At 45.3% G+C, this 21,700-nt stretch overlaps 1 protein-coding gene across 2 annotated transcripts in view; it reads right to left on the bottom strand.

Moving 5' to 3' along the window:
* Positions 1-21,700, bottom strand: part of LUC7L2 (LUC7 like 2, pre-mRNA splicing factor) — a 331,681-nt gene that overhangs the window by 304,233 nt on the left and 5,748 nt on the right. Inside the window, exons 2-3 of one of the 2 annotated variants that reach the window (XM_078640339.1) lie at positions 12,524-12,596; positions 5,698-5,792 (exon numbers count right to left, since the gene is read on the bottom strand). In XM_078640339.1, the coding sequence (XP_078496465.1) occupies positions 5,698-5,792; positions 12,524-12,596 (168 nt within the window). The remainder of the gene's footprint in view (positions 1-5,697; positions 5,793-12,523; positions 12,597-21,700) is intronic. The other variant, XM_078640346.1, reaches the window with a different exon arrangement.

Here is a 21,700-nt window from a genome sequence, read left to right as displayed (position 1 = left end):
GGGGTTCAGGATGAAGGGAAGAATAGCAAGCGACACAGAAGGCAAGGAGCAGCATTAGCACTCCATGTGACCTCACACTGGACAGACACCGCAAGATTTCCGGCCCACAGATTTACATATTCTGAGCACTAATGCACCCATCACTGGAGAGACTAAATTGCATGCATCCTAGCATCAGAGCGCAGACAGCAATGGGGAGGGGCAAATGGAGCAAAGAGGCGGGAGATATTACCTGTAGCAATGGAGGAGGGGGCACAACTGGGTGCCCTGGGCCATTACCTAGAGCAAAATGCGAGCGGGTGCATCGCCTGCAGCAACGGGGGAAGTGGTGACGTAGCAGGGGCAGATGGAACTGGGAGCATGAACCACAGCAGTCAAGGTGGGAGGTAAAGGGACGGGGCAGGGACAGCAGGCATCAAGTATTACTAGCAGCACAGAGGAGAGAGTGCAAACAGCGATGGCAAGAAAATAGGAGGAGCAGGGGAAGTAGAAAAGAAGAGGAGATGAAACGAGCTAAGAAAGGAATGAATGGCAGAGCTCAGAGGAAGTTGAAAGAACAGGAGTAGTAGTAAAGCAGTAGGGGGCAGAACAGAAGGCAGTGACCGCGGTATGGGAAATAGGTGAGTGATAGTGCGAGGGACACGGATGAAGCGGTGGAGGGGGTTTAGAGAACAGACACAGAAGGTGCACTAAGGATATGGGAGAGTAAAATGGGAGCGTAAAGAGTAAAAACTGGGGGGAGGGAAACAGATGGTATAGATAAAAAAAACAGACGGGGCAAAGTATACATGGCTGCGGGGAGAAAGAAAAGCAAGCATTGGCTAAGTCAGCAGGTCAAGCGAGCGCCTGCTAAATTATTAAGAGTGGAGCCCGTGTTGTTGTTAATGCTGAAAGTTCAGCACAGCACCCGGGGACAGGACAGAGATGAGGAGCAGTCAGGGTGAAAAGGCGGGCGCTATGCTGCAACCTAAAGCGTGGTTTGTGCATTGTCGACAATGCTGAGGTTATCGCAACACCGGTGGGGAGGGGTGGGAGGGGATTACGGGACAGCGATGAGGATCCGCCAGCAGAGTGTGAAAGTGGGTGCTGTACTGCAACCTAAAGAGCGGTGCCTGTGTTGTCAATATAAAAGCTGGGATGTTGAAATAGAGTAGGGCGAGCCGTGTAGCAGAACTTGTTTGCTTAGTTTCCCCAGTCAGCCATGATTACATGCGGCGTTGCTTACTGTTAAAACAAGCATTTACAAGTGGGGCGGGAACGGGCACACGGACAGCGGGAGGGGGGAGGTGGGAACAGGCACACAAACAGCGGGAGGGGAGGGGAGCACTCACCTAGACTTCTTCCCGCAGTGGTCGGCCTGGAGAAATGACCCAAAAAACCCTTCGAAGAAAAAAAAATAATAAACCACCGCCGCATGACGTTCTAAAAGGGGCGGGATGAGTAAAAATCGCCGGAACGCCCACGAATCTGCTCCGGCAATGACGGACAGATCTCTCTTCCAATGGCTAGCCTCCATTTATGGAGCTAGCCAATGGAAGAGCAGGCGGGACAAAGCCCCCGTACTGTTCCAACATAAGATTTCGCCTGCACGAACGATGCTGCGCAGCGGACGCCAGGCAAAACCTAAAAACAACTGGAAAATTTGAACAATGTAGGCAGTTATCACATTTCTCCAACAAATAAGGTAGGGAGAAACCTTGGTGCCAAAAGAAACATATATACATAACATATTTACACACACACACACACACACCTGGATATTTAATTTGACGCCAGACGAGACGCCTCACATACTAGAGTGTTGTGCTGAAGGTTTCCTGCTACGAAAACAGAGACTTTTGTAAATCAGCAGATGCAAAACTAACTAGGAGAGTGTTGTCCCGAACTAGGCAACTAACTTTGCTGAGATTCTAACATGCAACAAACAGAGAGCTTTCTAATAAATTGAATCAGGCAACCACAATGGCAATGCCTCAAAGAGTATAACTATATATCCTTCTTGCTCAGCTTTAAAGTTATATGCCCCTCTCGCTCAGCTTCTTGCTTTAAACATTACTATACCGAAGACATGATGTACTCCGCTGACATTTTCCCATCAAACTTTTTGTCACAAAGACTATTTGCCTATGATTATGCGCATTTCTAAAACCGGAGGAGGAACACACCACCATTTCTAGCATAACAGGCATCAAAGCAAAGGAAGTTAAAATGCAATTTATCAATCAAGCATTAGCAAAGCAAATAGTTTTTTTTAAAAATGTATTAAAAAGTACCTCTTCTTGGATTTTAGAGTTTGTGTCGGAGTATGATAAGAACATACAAAATCAAGAATTCGTCAACAGGAGTGAATGTGCATGGATGAAGAATGGATAGGTGAGAATATGGATAAGTGAATAAATTAGTGCTTGGATGGATGGAGGAATAGGTGGGTCCATGACAACATTTGTCATGGATGCAAAACAAATTCAGTGGAACCATGGTTCCACCGTGTGCAGAGGCGGAGTGAGTCATGGAGTGCACTTGGTAGAGATCACCCACTGGGACCTTTAACACTGTGGACAGAGAACATTGGGCAATTGACTGCCAAGTTGTAGGGTCAGAATCGTAAAGTCCTGCCGCTCAACCGTTGGCATTTAAAACACAGAACAAACAATTGGTAATGCTCATGTGCTAAAAGCACGAAGAGACAGAACAGGAAAATCTGGAACAGATACACCTCAGTCCAGCCTCATAAAAACCTTTGATGGACAGAGCAGAGTACTTTGAACTGAATGTGTTGCACCAAAAGGAGCCAATGCACCTCATAAAAAGCTTCATAAACATGATCAAATTTGCTGGACAGTCTCCCCCTCCGAGCCCGGCCTGGAAAGTGGGTAGGTCGGAAAGCCACTTACTCCTCCTGGTAGCCCAATACCTCGTGCATGCGAACGCCAACCTTTAACTACGCCGCAAGATGTCGATGCTAACTCACACGACAGTGACCCCCCTCCTCCCACCCCCCTCACCCCCGATATAGAAACCCCAGCGCTTGTCAACCACTGACGGACTGGTTCACCCCCCCTCAGGAGACCCGCACCACACTAGTCTCTTGCTCCCCGCGCCCCTAACCCTGGAACCAAGGACATACCTCCATGGATACATACGGACACACTTCTTGATTCACTAATTCTTCATTTCCTCCTTTTCATCTCTTTTTTTTGGGGGGAGACATTCATCTCTTTTCTTCACCCCATCTCCTCTTCCCCTTGTTGGTTACGTCCTGGTGTCATAATAGTTTTTAATTTGACACGATTGTTAAGATATTATGTATATTGTATTATATGTAAATAACCCTATATTACACAGCACCTCTTTTACAAGATCGTAATAGACACTCCTCATGCTAGTTCTTGGATATGGCTTGAAGGAGACTCACAACTGAGTCAACATGCCATATTGCGTCATGCCCACAAACTTCAGATCGCACTGCTATCTGAACCATACGGCCTTACACTCTCTAAAGTCTTTTTCTTTCTTTACTGTTTCCACCACACATATCAATTTTGTTTGTTCCAATCACGCCTCGGGGAATATCATGTATCTTTTGCTGCCTCCTGTGTTGTTCCTATGCATTGCGAGATCATTGCTTCATGGGGATGTGTTGCATATTTTATAATTGGCATTCCCCTGAGAACGGGGGTTTTCTTTTCTCCCCCCTCATTTTATCCAAATGGCCCCAAGGGGCGTGATGTGTGATCAACGTCCCGTTGTGTAATATCAATGTGTTGGACTACTTTTGTCATTCTTAAGGACCATGAGTTGTATTTCTTGTTTATCATACTAACATGTACTGTGAATCAGTGCTGAAAACAAATAAAAAATAATTAAACAAAGAAAAATAATAAATATGATCACATTTTCTTAGGCAATAAACCAGTAACTGCTATATTTTGGAAACTCTAAGTTTTTGACTGAAACTAGCAGACAGGACCAGTTAGCAAGTGTTACAACATTCTATTCTCAAGAAGAGAACACCTCCCACTAAAATGGCTTACTGGTGCTGAGGTATAAAAGGGAACATTTTACTTAGAACCATCATCTGGAGGGAGCAGTAGGCCACTACAGTTATTATCTATCAGCTTCAACTGCTTATCGATATGGAAACCAAGGCTTTTGATAAGGATATTGGAGTGAACACCTATCCCAGTTTGGCAGCCCTAAAGGCAAGATTCCACCAACTGGATTAGTCTAAAATCAGAACCCTAATTTTGCTGTGATGAGATTCAGAAAGCTCATATTAATCCAGAGCAAAGCAACCAACAGAATATCTTAGACGGTGTTCTGAAACTCAAACACAGTGTGACTGAGGTGCAGGTTCAACTGAGCTCTGGATCTAGGTCATGGCTTCTCAACCGAAAGATATACCTTATCCTGCTCAAAGGTAACCACAGACATTAAAAAGAACTTGGGTGTGGGGGTAAGAAGAAGCCTTATGGAAAGCCTCAGGCATCGTTCAACAGAGCAGATATTACTCATCCATTGTTTTGGGCCATGCAAGACGTATAAGTGTTACACAAATGCCACTAAAATAAAATCATACACTAAACAAAACTTTTCAATTCATGGATACCATATGTTGTAGCTAATTACTCAACCATTCTGAAAGTGCTTTGGGCCTCATCAGGGATAGAAAGCACTAAAAAGACTAGAGCAGACATATCATGCTCCCACCTTCTTCAACTTTGAAAACACTTCAAGGAAACTGAAGTTGCAGAACGGTAACAATAGACAGATTGCTAGGTTACCACTGGCTTGAAATGCAACACGCGCCCCAACTACAATTTCAAATTATAGTGAGATTTTCAAATGATGTAACTTGGGCTGCCACACCTATTCAACCTCCCCTCTCTAAGCAACCAGTTGGGGATATGAGCAACCTCGGTTAGCACCTCAGGTCCGAAATCCTGCCTATCCCTAATTGTACCTGGGTGTACTCCAAACAACAATCCTAGCTGCAACAACAGTAGTTTCAATTGAATTTTGGTTCCTCCTAGCGCATAGATGATTTTCACATAGCTCTATAGTGACTTATCTGTGCCTTGGATCCTTCTACACAACAGGGTGTATCTTATATACCCTAAGTGAATCCCACTGATGCACATCAACGGTGGGTTCTACATTTCATACTTGTGCCCTTAGATGGTAAATGCCAGCATGTGCAAATGCACATATTCTGCACATTACAACACCCAATGCTTAAATGCAACATTAGATGGCACCGTGCGTGCACGTCTTAAATCTCACACCTATCCAACTTCACCCATAAAAGCAAAGCACCACCCTTTCACCCATGCTGTGAAGCGTACTTAAGAACCGAATGTTTATCAGAGAGCTGCACAACCCCACTAGGGGTATGAAGAACAATACAAATAATAAATAACAACCCAGGAAGCGTTTCTAGCCTACCAGAGACTAAGGAATCACTACATACACACCAATACAATACAATCTGTTTTTTAATTCTAAAACAGATGGATAATAATGCTGCAAACTTCTACTCGCAGATTTTACACAGTTTGTATTTTCTTGCAGCATAACGTGGAGCACAACGTTTAGTGCCTCGCTTAACTGCAGCAATATATATTTGGAAATAACATTTCAGCAACTGGCTAAAGAATGCTCGACCTATTATGGTCAGATTGAACCACAAATACATACCGTTCCAGCGAGGACATCATGAGGGCAGCAATTCAGTAGGTGGCTTTTGCACACCGCATCTTCGCTGAATTTAATGCGCTGACGGGTTGAATCGCCTGCAATATAGAAAAGCACAAAGCTCAGACAGGGACCAGTTGAGTGCTAGATGTACTGTTAGGTCAGGCAGGCTAGTCTGAGTGACAATGTGTTCAAAACTAAATGTGCAGGATAAAAATAAAATTGCCAGAAAATAAGTCACTTAACTGGGTAAGATTAGAGCGAGTAGTCTGTTTAGGTTTAAGGTGACATTTTGATTTTCTGATATTTGAAACTAGGTAACCAGTTTTCAGTTAAATTTTAATTTCCAGTCTAGATACTATTGTTGAGACGTTGAGGGTGACCCTGCCATTTCCAGCTTCTCATCTGTTACTCAAACAATGCCAAGATACCCTTTTACCATTAACCCAAAATTCCACCTTCCACTGCCCACTTTAACGTGAGGATGAGCCTTACCACTAACTTGCAGCAAATGGCGAGACGAAAACGTCTCAAACTTTTCCACTACTATGCGGTGATGGCTCTGAGAATCTAGTATATGGCCCATACTGGAACTGGCAAACCTGGAATTTTGAGCAACTCTGTTGTTCACCCTCTCCATTATTTAGAGTCCCTAATCCAATTAGGCTGTATAAGCATCTGTATCGAAGAGTAAAAGGGTCTGATTAATGTACTACATCAAACAAACATGTTCATTTTACACTGGAACTAGCAGTTAGAGCGGCCATGGTGCAGAAAGACTAGAAAGTGCTGCAACAAATGGCCAGCCTCTATGGTGCGAAATGGATCCCTGTTCAATGCCTCTTGGCTACAGGTTGCCAAGGCTGCATCCACCAGCAATATGATCAGAGGCTGACAGACACCACTGCAAGTTTGCAGTTGGCCAGAAGCAACATTACAGTACATCTCCCAGACCAACTGACAGCTTAGAGAAATTCACACCGACTACCCTTTTCAGGTGTATAGCGCGAGTGTTTACTGACAAAAGAAGGACTATGTGATGTTACAGGAATGTAGGGATATAATAAAAACACTAAGTGCAGAAAACAATTTTTTAAGGAGTTGCCAACAGGGCGGTTTCACCAGCCACATCCTGAAGCTGTGTGTAAAGTCCACCTACATTGTCCAACAAAATTCCCAATGTAAAGCAATGTCAAATGTGGGTGTATGGCAGGGTAAGCGGAGGCCCAGAACAAACGGACATGCAGAATTCACCCCCATGCATCATGTATGTACTAGTTAATTAGCTTGTGGCTGACTACCTAAACTAGCAAAAGAGGGAAGGGGGGGTGGGGCTGAGACAGCACGTCCGAGTGCCAGAGAAAGCAAGCCCCGGACACAGAAAGAGCACACAAGCACCATGAGAAAAATGAATGCACAAGACTCGCGAAAGCCAGAGTATGGGTGACACAGACAGGGCATGGGCAAAAGAGAGATCACGGGCACAAAAGAACAGCAGCATGGGTTTCAGAAAGAGAAAGAACAGAGAGAAAACATGGTTGCTACAGAGAGTGAAATGGCACAGGTGAAAGAACAGGAGCACTGGCAAGCGATTACGAGTGTATATGAATAACCTAGGTTCTCTAAAGTTTGCAGCAGTTCCTGAAACTGGTTATTACATCCCCTTCAACCCAGCCAGTTTTCTAAAGTTTGGAGCTGCTCACTATACTAGATTATATACTCTAATCGACAAAGCCTGTCCCAGCATCACACTTCTCTTTGCAAGGTTTTGAGGCTACTTTTATATTCTTCTGCATTAGTAATGAACATATTTTCACCACCAGCCGCCAGAGGAAAGCTTTTTTTTTTTTTAATATTAAGTTTCAAACTGGTATATACACACTGCGAGTCCACCTTCTCTTCGGCCTCGTGGCTCTCAGGCGCACAGACTCCCCTTGCTGGTAGGGGGTTACAGTGAAAGAAGAGTGGGTTTTACTATCAAAACAAATCTGCAAAAAAGGTACTTACACACCGGTCAAATACATGGTCATTTGCCTTGCCATAGCCGTTCGTAAACTTGCCCCACACATGACCAACCGCCCCCTGGCCCATGGCTTCTTACGTTCCTGGATCAGGAGTTTTGGACGTCGTCATCCAGGTGGGAGCTCCAGCAGTCTCGACCCCAGCTCCACAAATACTCACAAGAGCTTTTCGACTGAAAGTTTAAACTGTGCTGTACACGGCTAGAAAAAAATGTTATTCTGTGAAAAAAACGGGTTTGGTTCTAGGTGTTCAGCTGCTCCACAACCCAAAGTTACCATTAGCTGCACGAGTCCCCAATCACCACCCACTCACCCTCCCACTGTGTGAACTGCTCAGTTAGAAGGTACTTCACTCTGCCTGCATCGGTGCTCAGTTAAGGTGCGGCTGCTGCACAGCATAAGTATATGTGTAGTCCACCTTTATTCTGAGCTAAGAACAAAACAAGTATTAGACCTATGAAAATGGGCCAAGGCACTATGAGGCAATATGTTCTAAGAATACCACATTCTATACACAGCTACCCTTATTTAAAAAAACAAAAAAAATGAGACTTCCACATGAAACCACATTTGGTGGCACAGACATTTCCCAAATCTAGTCCCAAAGAATGAATGTCTTATCCAACTAATGGTAAGGCGAGAAGGGATACTAAACACTTGTTTCACCCAATGATGATACAGTAGAGTGGCCCAATGTTGGTTCTACCCAATGCAGCCACACAACAAAAGTTTCATTCAATGTTTATTAAATCTGAGTAATATAAATGGCGTTTCTCCAAATTACTTTACTGTCCAGCCCTTCTCTGGACCAAAGCCCAATCTTGAAAAGGGAATACAAATGCAGATTACCCGTATTCCCATCAGATAATGATTCAAATACCAAACACTGTTGTCAGCCTTGGGTTATGCTGTAGAGACCCATATCTTGTTTTAATCAATAGCAGTGCTAATGAGTCAACAGTGTTCTTGTCAAATGGCTATATGGACAAAGATATCCAAAAGAGCTTTAACCCCAAAAGCTATGCCTCAGAAGTGACCATAATGGTTCAACCAATAGCTATCCCTTCCAACCCAAAGCTGGTCTGCCTTAATGGAAGAGCCCCTAGGATCACAGAATGTTACTACCGTCCATTAACAAAGACACCAGAGATTCCCAGAAGATATGACTAAATTCTGAAGCCTTCCAAGGACATGTGTGGCGTTGACATTAAATGCTGCTCATAAATAGTGTGTACCGGTCTCCTTACCTCACCTCTTGTGACAGAAGTGCTGCCTGGAGGTTGGCAGTCAATGGAACAAGTTGTTTTGGAGGGAGACTTCTGTTTTTTACTATCCTGCAGCTATCAGTAAAGAGACTGTGTTGGGAGCCCATTGTCTATGTGCCAGATAGTGCTTCACTTCAGGACATCCGTGTCTCCGATCCTTACATCGGACACTAAAATGGAATGCAGCCTCAATAGGAAGACTTGGAAAGTCTATGCTGAACGCAGTGTCAGAGCATCAGCAAAATCACAAATCCCAAGGATACACCCAGCCACAAGGAGGCATGATTTAGCAACGCCCCAAGACCACTTCCTCCCAGACAGCCTGCATCTTAATCTAGAATCAGTTGGGACAAATAACTGAGGTCGTGAAATAAATGAGAGCGAAAAGGGGAAGCTTCAATAAAGCAGACATGTCTATCTTAGGTCTACATTACTTGCTATGGAAGATATAACTGTAAGCAAAGTAATGTTGTGCTGCAGTTTCTAACCATTGCAGGAAATTGGGCTCAAATGTTTAGTGAATTGGCACACCAGTCCAACCTCAAGCAAAAACAGTGACTCAAATAGAAGCCAGACTATAATGGAGAATAAAGGTAGTCTCTGCAATCAAAGAGTGTACTTCTGAGGTGTGCTTAACTTACACAAAGTATTAAGAAAACATGCCAATGGCGATAAACATACGATTTGGACACACGGGTGGAGTGATACGCTTGCCTGGTGGAGAAAACAACGCAATAAGAAGATTAGCTTTCATTAACTGATCAACTTGGCCCAAATGTATGAAGTTAATGATGCTGGCATGGGGCATGCCTCTGGCCATGAATACTTTTCTGAATAATTCTAGTTTGTAATGGCAGTCTGTAAGAAAGGGCAAAAGCAAGCAACACATAGGAGGTAAAGAGGGAGAAAAAGTGAGTGGAATCACTTAATAAAGTCTCAAAGGGGGCACAGTTAAAGCAGTGCACATCACTGACCTGCAGGAGGGATTTAGATCAATTCACTTAAAGAATATTCTGTTGAATTATGGATGCAAAGCAAAAATGTATAAGAATCTAAGATAAAGCAAGCCACAGGAGGTGCATTTTCCAAACACATCTAGAGACTAAATGTGCAAAAGCCTCGGAGGATTCTCAGATCCAAATCCATGCTTCAAAAAGATGCACCAAGATAATCCCAATTACACAAGGATAGTGCCTCTGACAGTCAAACTATGGACTTCACAACCAATCTTTATTTAGAACTCCTGCTGATACCCCAACTATAGATCCTGCTGCCTATAAGACATGCCCCACTTATTTACCTCTACAAGCAGAACCACCAAAGGCACAGTTTACAGGCTCAATTCAAAAAAATAACATTACTGGAAATTCTTAATGCATGGACTTCCAACGCTTAATTAAAATGGCCTGTCTGGCGTTGGAATAAATCCTTCAACAATGCAAGGTTCTCCATCAACCTGGCATTCATTCCAGCTTCCTGGTATATACTAATCAGTTGGTAAATGTCATTTATCAGCAACTGCCAATTCAAAGAAACACCATTAAACAATTAACAGCTGTGCACTACCCACCAAGTCTTGAACACTAACCAACTTTGTCCACGGATATATGCCCAAACCACCTATAGGCTGCATGTACATTGTTGAACCTACTATATACACAACAATTGGGGCCAGTCTTGGGGCCTGATTTAGAGCTTGGTGGACAAGGTTTTCCGTCACAATTATGACAGATATCACTTCTGCCATATTACAAGTGCATTACATTCAATGGCATTTGTTAATACAGCGAACAAGTAACCGGTCATGTTTGTGGCAGAGTAACTTCTCTGCCAAACTCTACATTAGGTACTTAAACTGCTATTTTTACTAGTAGGCATGATGGGGGATAGCAATGCACAGGACTATGTGAAAACGACAGAGCCAACAAGCAATGCAGTCTGCACTTGAAAATGTTAATAGTTAAAGCACAGCCAACAGCTTTAGACTTACCCTGAGGCAATCTGTCAGTGGCTAGGTTATCCAGGGTGCCCTAGGTCTTGCTATATAACAATTTCTGAACGTGCATCACATCACCTATTTAGATCTCGGTCTAAGCCAAACAAAAAGCAAACATTCTTGAAAGCACTTAGACTTATGTTACCGCTATGAGAAGTTGTGCAGTTAAGCAATTGTGCAAGGGGGTGTGCAATATAAAAAGATGAAGGGGTCCTCCCCGAGGGGAGTGGTTGTCCTCAAGTGATGTGACACAGCAAGTCTGGCATTAATTGATTAGTTACCTGCAATCTACAATGGCAAATTCAGGGCCTCTTGGGCATATAACAACTGCCTAAAATGTAGGAAATGCCCCAAATACCGTCCTTTGAATGCTTAGCAGCCCCACCCTGTTTTGCCTATCTTGAGGCACTGGTTTCCAGACAAATCCCACAATCTGTCTTAAGAAACCAGGGCACAGATAGTATGCCATTGATGTCAACGACTACCTGCTCTGTCTCCATGAGCCAGTTAATTTCTTGACAGCAACTAGGGAAAGACTAAAAGCTTCTGAAGACAGGAACCTAGAACGATAAAACGAATTCATTCAGCCATTTTACTTGGGCCCTCAGCTGGCATTTCTGGGCTGTGGTATTAGCAAACCCTTTAATGCTCTTACCACCTGGCAAAACAAAATCTAAGCACCTGTGCCCTCAGTTAAGGAACACAAAGAAACAATGTCATTAAAAAAAGGTTTGCCATGAAAGATCAAAGTTGAGAGGAAGGAGAATTGGACTAGCGTGTGGATTGTAAAGTTTGGAAGCTTAAGACATAATTCTGGCTTTTACACCTATTCAAATTATCTAAATCTGTATTCAAAATACTAAAAATCAGTAAAGATACAAATAAAATGTGAACGTGTTAATGGTATGTAAAGTTACGTAAAGTATGTAAACCATGTAAAGTAGTCTCAATGCAGTACCTCATCTAACGCCATACATCACCACAATTTATCAATGAAACCTTTCAATAGCCTAAGGAACAATAGCATCAACATATTATAAACGGGTTGCTGGTAAAAAATTAACAAAAATAAGCTTTATTCACAAATAAACAGTAAAAAAAAAAAAAAAGTCACTCACTCATTTCAACATCGGTTTTGCCTCATCTAGTAAAGGAGTGTTGTGGCAGCTTGGAAAGGCCAAGGAATGTCTTCCACAAACACCATCCTTTACAGGACAAACACCCCTCAAGCTGCCTGCATAAAACAATAATTCAATTATAGAGAACAGTTGTTCATGCTATTGCTAACAACTTTTGGAAAGTGATATTCATTGTGCGAACAGTTCAGATCGGAGGACAGTCAACACCGAGCCATTAGGTTTCAATTAGCTAAACTCCTCTAACAAGCCAAAGGTTTTCATTTTGTGGAGGACAGCTTCCCTACTGCAGCTTAGTAAGGGAGGAGGTGAGGTTGCTAGGTTCCCTTTTTTTTTTTTTTTTAACACATTAACTGCGTTTTGTCCACATTCATTTAACACATCGGAAAAGTTGTAGTTGTGATAACTCACGGCTTGGCGAATGCGGGGACCTTTCTGACACTCCCTTTGCAGATTCAAGTAGGCAGGCATAGATACACTGAACCTTTGTGAATAAAACAAGGCGCCAGATTGTTCAGTTTGTATAGAATACTCTGCCAGCAGATTTCAACACAGCATCTTGCATCGCTTTACATGATTAGAGCACAAATTAACAACGCTGTTCCTGCCATCACCGTTTCTAAAGGTGGGCAAAAAATTCTGCTTCACAGAGCCTGGTGGACACCACAGATAGATACAGCAACTCAAAAGTGAATGAAGTCATGGAATTGTGAAACGTAAGGGCAGGATATTGGTTGGAAGGCTTAGATTGGCATTTAAAGAAAGGTCAACTTGTCTCCAATCTTGGACTTCATAGCAAGAACTAAGTTCTAAATGGGCTTTGCAGACAGAAGTGGCTAATATTGTGAAAACCTGAAATAAAAAAAATAAATAAGGAATTGCGCAGTAATTGGGGAAGCATCAGGCCTATAATATGTTCAGCTGCAGCAGTGACTGGCTTCATGGCCAGTTTGCTATTGCAACAACTGAGCAACAAAGGCGAGGATGGATGTCATTACAGAGAGTGGGTGATGCCCCCATCTACTTGCCACACTTACTAAAGCCAAAATGATCCATAATTAATTGAACAAGAAGCACACACTCCATCCATGCAAGGTAAATGCCTAACCCCAAAGCTTACAAAGAAGGGAAGGGACAGACTGCGTGGCCACCGCGCCGGCTCTGTGAAGCAGAATTTTCAGCACCCCACCCAGCAGGTATTAAATATAATAGATTGATCATGCATCAATTGACAGTGGACGTACTCCGTGAGGCTACAGTGGGTATTTTGGTTCACATCAGGGACTTTGGCCCAAACCAGAGGGGCATATAGTGCTAGTCAGGAGATTTCTGCATGCACACCACTAATAACACATTCAAAGTGAAAGTAGCAGCCCTTCTGGTGCATGCACCCTCCCCCCACCCACCCAGCCAAGACGCAGCCCCCTAGCATAGCACAGAGCTGGAAGCATGGACACTGCTAACGTTCTAGCCATACGCACCTGAGGAAGCGGCCAGATGATGCCACAAGAATAAAGGCAGCTTCAAGTGCCAGAAAGGAACAAAAAATTCATGAACCTTGAGGGGACAAAAGAATCAAACAAGTAGCCCAGACAAAAAGGGCTTGGATGATGAGGAAGGAACACAAATGGGTGAGATAGAATGCTTGGAGTGTAGGGGGGGGGGGCGGCTACCTTGGCTCATATAAGCAAAAAAAGGTGCACATTTACTATGACACAGAATGTCGGAATTTGTTGGGAAAAAAACCAAAAGGAAAACGGTATGCTTGTATTATCAGTAAAAATAAACTGGGCACTGGGTTATTGGAGAAGAGACAGTTGGATTAGTACTGATAAGGAGTCAATATATTTAGACACCCGGAGGCTTGGATTATCAGTATAGATATACAGTACTGGAGCGCAGGATGCCTAAATGTATAGGATGCCATACGCTGGGGTCAAAGAAGCTCTGTGCCAATTGCACAGACAAACTTCAGTTGGAGTTGGAGAGCTAAGGGTTTCTCCAAGCTAGTCAACATAACACAAGACTATAAGCTTCAAATTACTTGGTGATCCCTGGAAAGTGGAGGATTAGGTAACAGAAAGAGCATACAGTGGTAATATCAAAATATGTATTTATATGTTACTCAAGAGACACATTCATAATTTAAGTCGATAACCAGGAGGTTAACATGACACAGTGAAAGATCAGAAGAGATGGATCAGAAAGTAACAATGGTTTTTACTCACAATACGCCATGAATGCTTCCTGGGAGATCCGGCAGGGTTTCCATGTGACCTTAAATATGCAAACAAATCAACCTAAATGGACTCAAAGCAGTCTTAAATTTGGATCCAAGGCACAGGCCATTTGAAATTGCTCTTCCAAAGGGCCAACTGAAGCAATATGTGCTCTGCAATAATTATCCAGTAACAGATCACAAATAAACTCCAATCAGCTTTATAGAGGGGCAGTGGGTATTTTTACTCCACATGCATAATTTCTGGTATCATTTTAAACTTCCACAATATAGATAGAACACACACACGGACACAAAAAAAAATCAAGACTCACAATAACACCAGAGAAGAGAGCTGGGGGGGGTAGTGTCACACAATAGGTCTTCTTCAAGCACTAGAGTAAAATATCACAAAGTATTTATTAGTCAAAGGACTGGTGATTCAAAGTCCACCAGACAGTGAGAACACCTAGTCACACTGTGTCAAAATAGCTCTGAACACAAAAGTAAATCCCAGTGAGCACATGCTTCTTTCTTACTCATGTCGCAAACTGCTGTACCAGAAACAAGCAACACTCGTCAAATCTACTTACTGGTGTGAGTAGAGAAGCCTGCATGCAAGGCACTGGCATTTTCCAATTGAAATACGGAGGGGTCAATAAGACACTGCAGGCTGCCAAAGGCTCCTGCACAGGATTCACACACCCTTGTGTCTCTCAACCTGAGCATATATATTACTTCTACAAATCTAGAATAATGTATACCTCGTAGCAATAACGAAGGCATAGCGGCCTCAAAAGTGTAGAGCCACAAGAAGCATGTGTGTTACATGCTAATAAAAAGGACAACATTTGAAAAGGGTCAAGATAAGGAAACTGGACAATCAGCTATACAACGAAATCACTTCTTAACCAGAGCACCACAAGATCTGTTAAGTTGTTCACCAGTAATTCTATTCTAGCACTCCTAATCCATAAGGCCAGATACTGATGAGCACATCATAACGAACAGCAATGATGGGTGTACAGGCCCGAATTTTTTAAGAATGTGAGCTCTGGGGATGGTGATTTAGAGGCATATGAGCTTTGGACTACACATCCAGTGAGCTGTCTTTTCTGCCAGTTAGTCAACTTGTAATGCAAAGCCAAAACTGGAAAGTTGATCTGGTGTTGGCTGACAACCTCTTGGCTTTGTCATTGTATGTTTCGTTGTGTCATGGTTTTTGAAAAACGTTATTATTGTGTTAGCCGGCGGCGTCCTCAATCAACAAGCATTTGCAATGCAATAGGTCTCGCATTAGGAAAGTTTGAGCTATTAGTATTGTAAATGCCAAATTTTTTATTTATGTGTTGGTTTTGAGAATAGCGAAATGAATAGCTTTGTCATTTATAATGCCAATAGTTTTAACTTTCGCAAATGTGACATCTTTAGCATTTGTAATGCAATATGTGTTGTATTTACATGACTTAGATGTATTGATATTACAAAGAACAATGGCTTTTATTTTTTACAATAATTAATAGTTAAATAAAAGTTAGCATTAACATTCCCGCCAGCGGCGCGGTAGTACAGTGAGTCACTGCCTCTGACTGCCCAATTACGGAGACCCGGGCGGGGCCTGACCTTAGCAGTCTTTGCATTACAGGCTGTGGCCCCGCGTGGGGGGGCAGGTAATCGGATGTGACCTCACGAGACCTGGAACAGGCAAGGTCGGTCAGAAGCTGAGCTGGGCCGGGGCCTCGACTGGAGACACGGGTCAAATTTAAAATTAATCAACATTATGATACCACGAGGACTGGACTGAGGGCCTGAAGAATCATGCTCGGGTGGCGCGGTTTGCCGCCGATGGACGAGTCATTGCGGCCACTGTAAAAACATTCCTATGTCGCGTGATCCCGGAGCTGCAGCATATTCGCTCAGGAAGCCTTCGTGAGTTGAGTAAGTTATTCCCAAATCAATACTGTCGAGTCATCCTGCCAAGACACACGTTGTCTGTGAATCCCGTGCACATATAGGCTGTGGGAGAGCTAGGGCGGGCATAGTTTAAACTTTTGAAGCCAGAGCACGCAGCCGGGAGCCCGACTCTGCTGCAGCTCCGACTGTGTTGTGCTGCGCTGCTGCCGGGGCTCCCAGCGTGGTAATGAACACTTACTACAAAGCTACCAACCCCCGGCAGACTCGTGGGTGGCCGCCGCTGGAGTTGTTGCCTAGTGCCGTAATACTGCAGCCTGGTCCCCAAGTATGTCAAATAAAACTTCAGAATTCCATGCCAGTCACAATGTATTTGCGTTTGAGTGTTAAGTATAAACATATGCTCGGTAGATTCTGCCTCAAGATGTCCTTTTACACACTCGTGAGCTAAAGCGCGAGAGTATGTGTGTGCCTAGTACTCACTTCTGAAAAGATGCTGCCACCACTTTTGCTCTGTGACCGCGGCGGCTGGGACACGCTAGTAGCCAGAAGGAAGCGTGCTCGCGACAGGCTGGGGAGCACGCGCACACGTTCCAGGCAGCGACGGAGGCCTGGCGCGCACCCCCTCCCTGTGCCGTGTCGCACGCCGTGGGTCTCCTCCCCTTTTCCTCTTCCCAGTGTGCGCACCGCGGGGGCCTGTTTCCTACGCTGGGGGCCTGCAACCGCCGCTCCCTGCGATGTTTGCGGAGGCTGGCGGGGATGCGCCCCCGGTCTGGGGGAAGCTGCCGGTTTTGCAGCCACTCTCGGTCCTTCCCCTGAAGCCGGGCCCGCCTTCCCACCACTGCCTCCTCCACCCGGAGCCTCCGGAGCTGCAGAGGAGCCTGACTCTAGACGGGCCGGAGTACGAGGAGGAAGAGGTGGTGATTCCGCTGACCGCTCCGGCGCCTAACTAGTAAGTACCGAGGTTCGGGGGTATGGCAGATCTCCCGATGCATGGGGCGGGGGTGTGCGTCTGTGTGTGCGTGCAGGGGGGAGGGGGAGGAGGGGGCAGGGGGGGAGGTGGCGGCGGCGTGTGTATGCGTGCGTTTCTGTCTGTCTGTATGTGTGTGTGTGTGGTGGGGGGGCGGCAGCGTGCGCCTGTGTGGTGTGTGTGCAGGGGTGTGGGGGCAGGCTGTGTGCGCACGGGAATATGAGGCACGAGAGGGGCACGGCGCCGTGCGTGCCCACGAGGTCAAATCTGCGCTCGTGCCCCTCTCGTGTATACATTCCCAAATACGGGCAGCAATAGGTCTCGAGCATACTGCTGCTCGACCTAAAAATTAACTGGTTTGAGGATGCCATGCTATTAAAGTAAACTGGACCTGGGCTCAGGCCATGCTGGACATGTGGTGTTGAGGCCAGTGGACATGGAGCCCATTATGGCACGCCTGTGACTGCTGGACGACTGGGGATACTTCAGGAGCTCTCGAACCTCATTAGGGTGGGTCTACTACTTGCAAAGTGCAACATCACCGCTCACTGGAGATCTAAAGCTCCCTTCTAGAGCGCATTCAGTACATGAGATGTACACCTGTTCCCAGCAACAGGAGGTGATATACAGAAGTGGGGGGGGATCCACTGGTGCATGGAAGGTCTGTTGCCCTTGGTTCACTATATGAGGAAAGCAGTGCCAGTTGAGTGCAGTAGGATGCTAACAGTGGCAGTGCCGGGTTCAGTGTGAAAACTGTAAAATCAAAGGCATGTAATTAATTTTCTTGCCTTGTTGAAAGTTAAGAAAGACGAATAAAAATATGTTGTCGACATTGAGGGGTGTGCCTGGACAAACCGACCTTGCCTTTAGTATGGTTTTATATACGAGACGTGTATACAAGATGGAATTGCTACTACATCCTGAAGCTCTGAAATGCAAAACGTCAGACCAGAAATGAGCACATTAGCTTTGCCAAGAATCATTGTGCATTAAGGCGGCCAAGTGTGAAATATTCCTACAATATCTTGGTTTCCAAGTCCACTCATGAATGCAGTGAAAAGACCCGAGGAAACACCCCACAGGTACACAGTGGACAAGGCTGCAAATAGCAGCTTACACCGTGCTCTGGGCTTTACATGCATTGACAACGTTTTGTTGTTTCTGATCCGTTACGTCACAGTTTACACACAACACTGCGAAAAGGTTGGGTGTCAGCCTTTGTCGTAATGTTCACAGAATTGAAATACGAGGAGTCTTAAACAAGTACAATAAAAACTCACCGCCGCAGCCCGGCTTGAACAGGAAGCCAGGCAACCTGTGTTGGGACGGGGGCGGGGCCGCAAAAAGACAGGAAGCAGACGGGAGCCTACCCCCGCGCTCCTGTGCCCGTCAGCCGGAAGATTTGCGTGTCAGCTAGCGGGGCTCCCGTGCTCGTGGAGAGCCCCGCCTGCTGCTGAGGATGACCCGCTGCCTGCCGAAGGAGAGAGGGACACACGAAAAGAACTCGGTGAGTGGGGTGGGAGGGAGGGGGGGGGGGGACATATGCGCGCGCGTGTGTGTGTGCGAATGTGTCTGTGTGTGTGTGTTTGTGCCTGTGTGTGTGTGTATGTATGCACGCATGCATGCGTGTGTAAAAAGATCCGATGACTGGTGGGGGGATGTAAAGTGAAAGTAAGCAGCGCGCGTGTGTTTCAGTCTGTGTGGTGGCTGGCTGTGTGCGCACGCGTGGACGGAGGCAACGTGCGCGTTCGCGCACCCAAATCCGGCCGCTTTCAAGCTCGTAACACCCTCTTGTCCTTCCTCCCCCCGAGACAGACAACATTAGGCCTCCAGCTGGACACCTGCATCCTTTGGATGCAGTTTACCAGCTCGACCTAAAAATGAATAAATAAATATGATGAAAAGCAAGAAATATTTTTGGCCCAAAAAAAAGCACACATTGCCAAAGTAGTAATCTCTGGACTAACGTGAACTACTGTGAGTGGGTGTGCTCATTACAAAAGGGCAGCATGCTGTCACTCACACTGAAGTTAGCCAATAGCTGAACTAGGCTGACCTACTGCCCCATGCTGTAGTGGGGGGCGGGGGTGAGAAAACAAAGAATTTATAACAAAAGACTAATGGATAAAGAAGGCTAACTGAAAGCCCCTATTATATTATACATATAAACAGACCTAACAAGCATTGAAAATGCAATAGGTCTCGCAATAGAAGAGTTTGACATTTTTCGTTTTGCATATAGATGAGTGGCGTTGCGTGGATGAGTGGCGTTGCGTGGGTGAGTGGCGTTGCGTGGGTGAGCGGCGTTGCGTGGGTGAGCGGCGTTGCGTGGGTGAGCGGCGTTGCGTGGGTGAGCGGCGTTGCGTGGGTGAGCGGCGTTGCGTGTGTGTGTGTGTGGCGTTGCGTGGATGAGTGGCGTTGCGTGGATGAGTGGCGTTGCGTGGCTGAGTGGCGTTGCGTGGCTGAGTGGCGTTGCGTGGCTGAGTGGCGTTGCGTGGGTGAGTGGCGTTGCGTGGGTGAGTGGCGTTGCGTGGGTGAGTGGCGTTGCGTGGGTGAGTGGCGTTGCGTGGGTGAGTGGCGTTGCATGTGTGAGTGGCGTTGCGTGTGTGAGTGGCGTTGCGTGTGTGTGTGGCGTTGCGTGTGTGAGTGGCGTTGCGTGTGTGTGTGGCGTTGCGTGTGTGAGTGGCGTTGCGTGTGTGAGTGGCGTTGCGTGTGTGAGTGGCGTTGCGTGTGTGAGTGGCGTTGCGTGTGTGAGTGGCGTTGCGTGTGTGAGTGGCGTTGCGTGTGTGAGTGGCGTTGCGTGTGTGAGTGGCGTTGCGTGTGTGAGTGGCGTTGCGTGGGTGAGTGGCGTTGCGTGGGTGAGTGGCGTTGCATGGGTGAGTGGCGTTGCATGGGTGAGTGGCGTTGCGTGGGTGAGTGAATGGTTAGCTGTTGCTTATGCGACGTATAGCACTTAATACTAAAGTAGGCAGACCTTCTTAGCCTTTGTGAGAATAATAGCAAAATAAAAATAAAAACCAGATCAAGTCAAGGACGCAAACGGCACCATGCTATTGTTTATTTACTCAGATGATTTGCATAAAAATGTAACTTGTGAGCACGTTTCTCTAACTCTCCAATAATCCCATTACAACACTTTGTACAAATGAGATTGGGACTCATCCTTCCGAAGTCGAGAAAAATGTGCAACGCTGTGTTGAAGTTAATTTTTTTAATTAACAAAATGCAAATAATGTGGAGAGATTTCAAGTGATTCAGGAATGGGCGCCCTTGTAAAGAGAAAGTACGGCCGGCCTGGGCAGTGATAGGGGAGGAGGGAGGAGAAATGCGAGTCACGGCAGCAGCAGCCTTTGATGTGCCTGCCGGCCGGCCGTGAATAATTAGGGGGTGAGAAATGCGCTCGGAGGGCTGCCTTTGATGTGGTAATGCGAGGCAGGCAGGCGGCTGGTGGCATTGTGCACGCGCTTTTTAGGGCTTGCGCAAGCGCAATGACCTAAAAAGCACATGCACTTGAAGGAATCGCCAGTGGAATCGCCAGTGGATAAACACTGGATAAGCCCCTATAGAGCTTCGCCAGCTATGCGCTGAAGCGCATCAGCAGGCGAGCCCTAAAAATGAAGCGTGGGTGTCAGTGACTGAGGGGACCTACGATGCTGGAAGGACAGGCTTACTTAAGTGTTGAACATTGAGAATGCTCTTCTACAACACATTTCTAGCAAAAATCAACTCGCTGCTTTAACATCCTCATCGAGGACCTTCTGCCTTTTACCTCCTAGCCATACTCTCAGCATATTTGCTTGCAAACAACTGCTTTAACATCTGGACTAACCAGCAACTTTGCTCATGTCTCCAAGCCAATTCCATGAAGTTGTAGAGGAACTGGTGGAAGCAGTATGGCACCAGCATTCTGCAATGGCTTCAACAGCAAGAAACTATATATTGACTATGTTCAAAGCTAAGCCATACGTAACAGAATAGCAACTGAAAGTAACAGATTACTAAAGAGAGGTAAAACAGGCAAGGCGAACAAACTCCAAACAGAAACAGTCAAATCTAAGGCTTCTGTGGAAACCAATTATACTGCCACAGCCAGAAAAAGGAGGACATATTTAGATGCCACTTTAAGATTCAAGCAGCAAGACATTTCTGCATGTTTAGTATCACTAATTATCACAATAGACCAACACTTCCAAACAATTTAACGAGCTTGGCTGTTTTTGTGCCGAGATATGCTAGAAATTAAAAGAGCGAGCAACCCATAAATATTACTTTGATGGTCATTTTTGGACAACAGTCTTCCGAAACCACCACAGGCCGAGCAAAGAATAACATACATTCCCACCAAAAACATTATTGCCTAGATGCATCAAAACAGAATTGCATTCGCAAACGGTGCGAATCGCAATTTTCGGCCTTTTGCGAATGCAATTCACTAATTTGGAATGCATCATGCATTTCGCAATTTGAGATTTCTTAAATGCAATGCATG

The sequence above is a fragment of the Lissotriton helveticus genome, chromosome 1_1 (genome assembly GCF_964261635.1).
Source record: "Lissotriton helveticus chromosome 1_1, aLisHel1.1, whole genome shotgun sequence".
NCBI lineage: Eukaryota > Metazoa > Chordata > Amphibia > Caudata > Salamandridae > Lissotriton > Lissotriton helveticus.
This window is presented reverse-complemented; position numbering and strand designations above follow the sequence as displayed.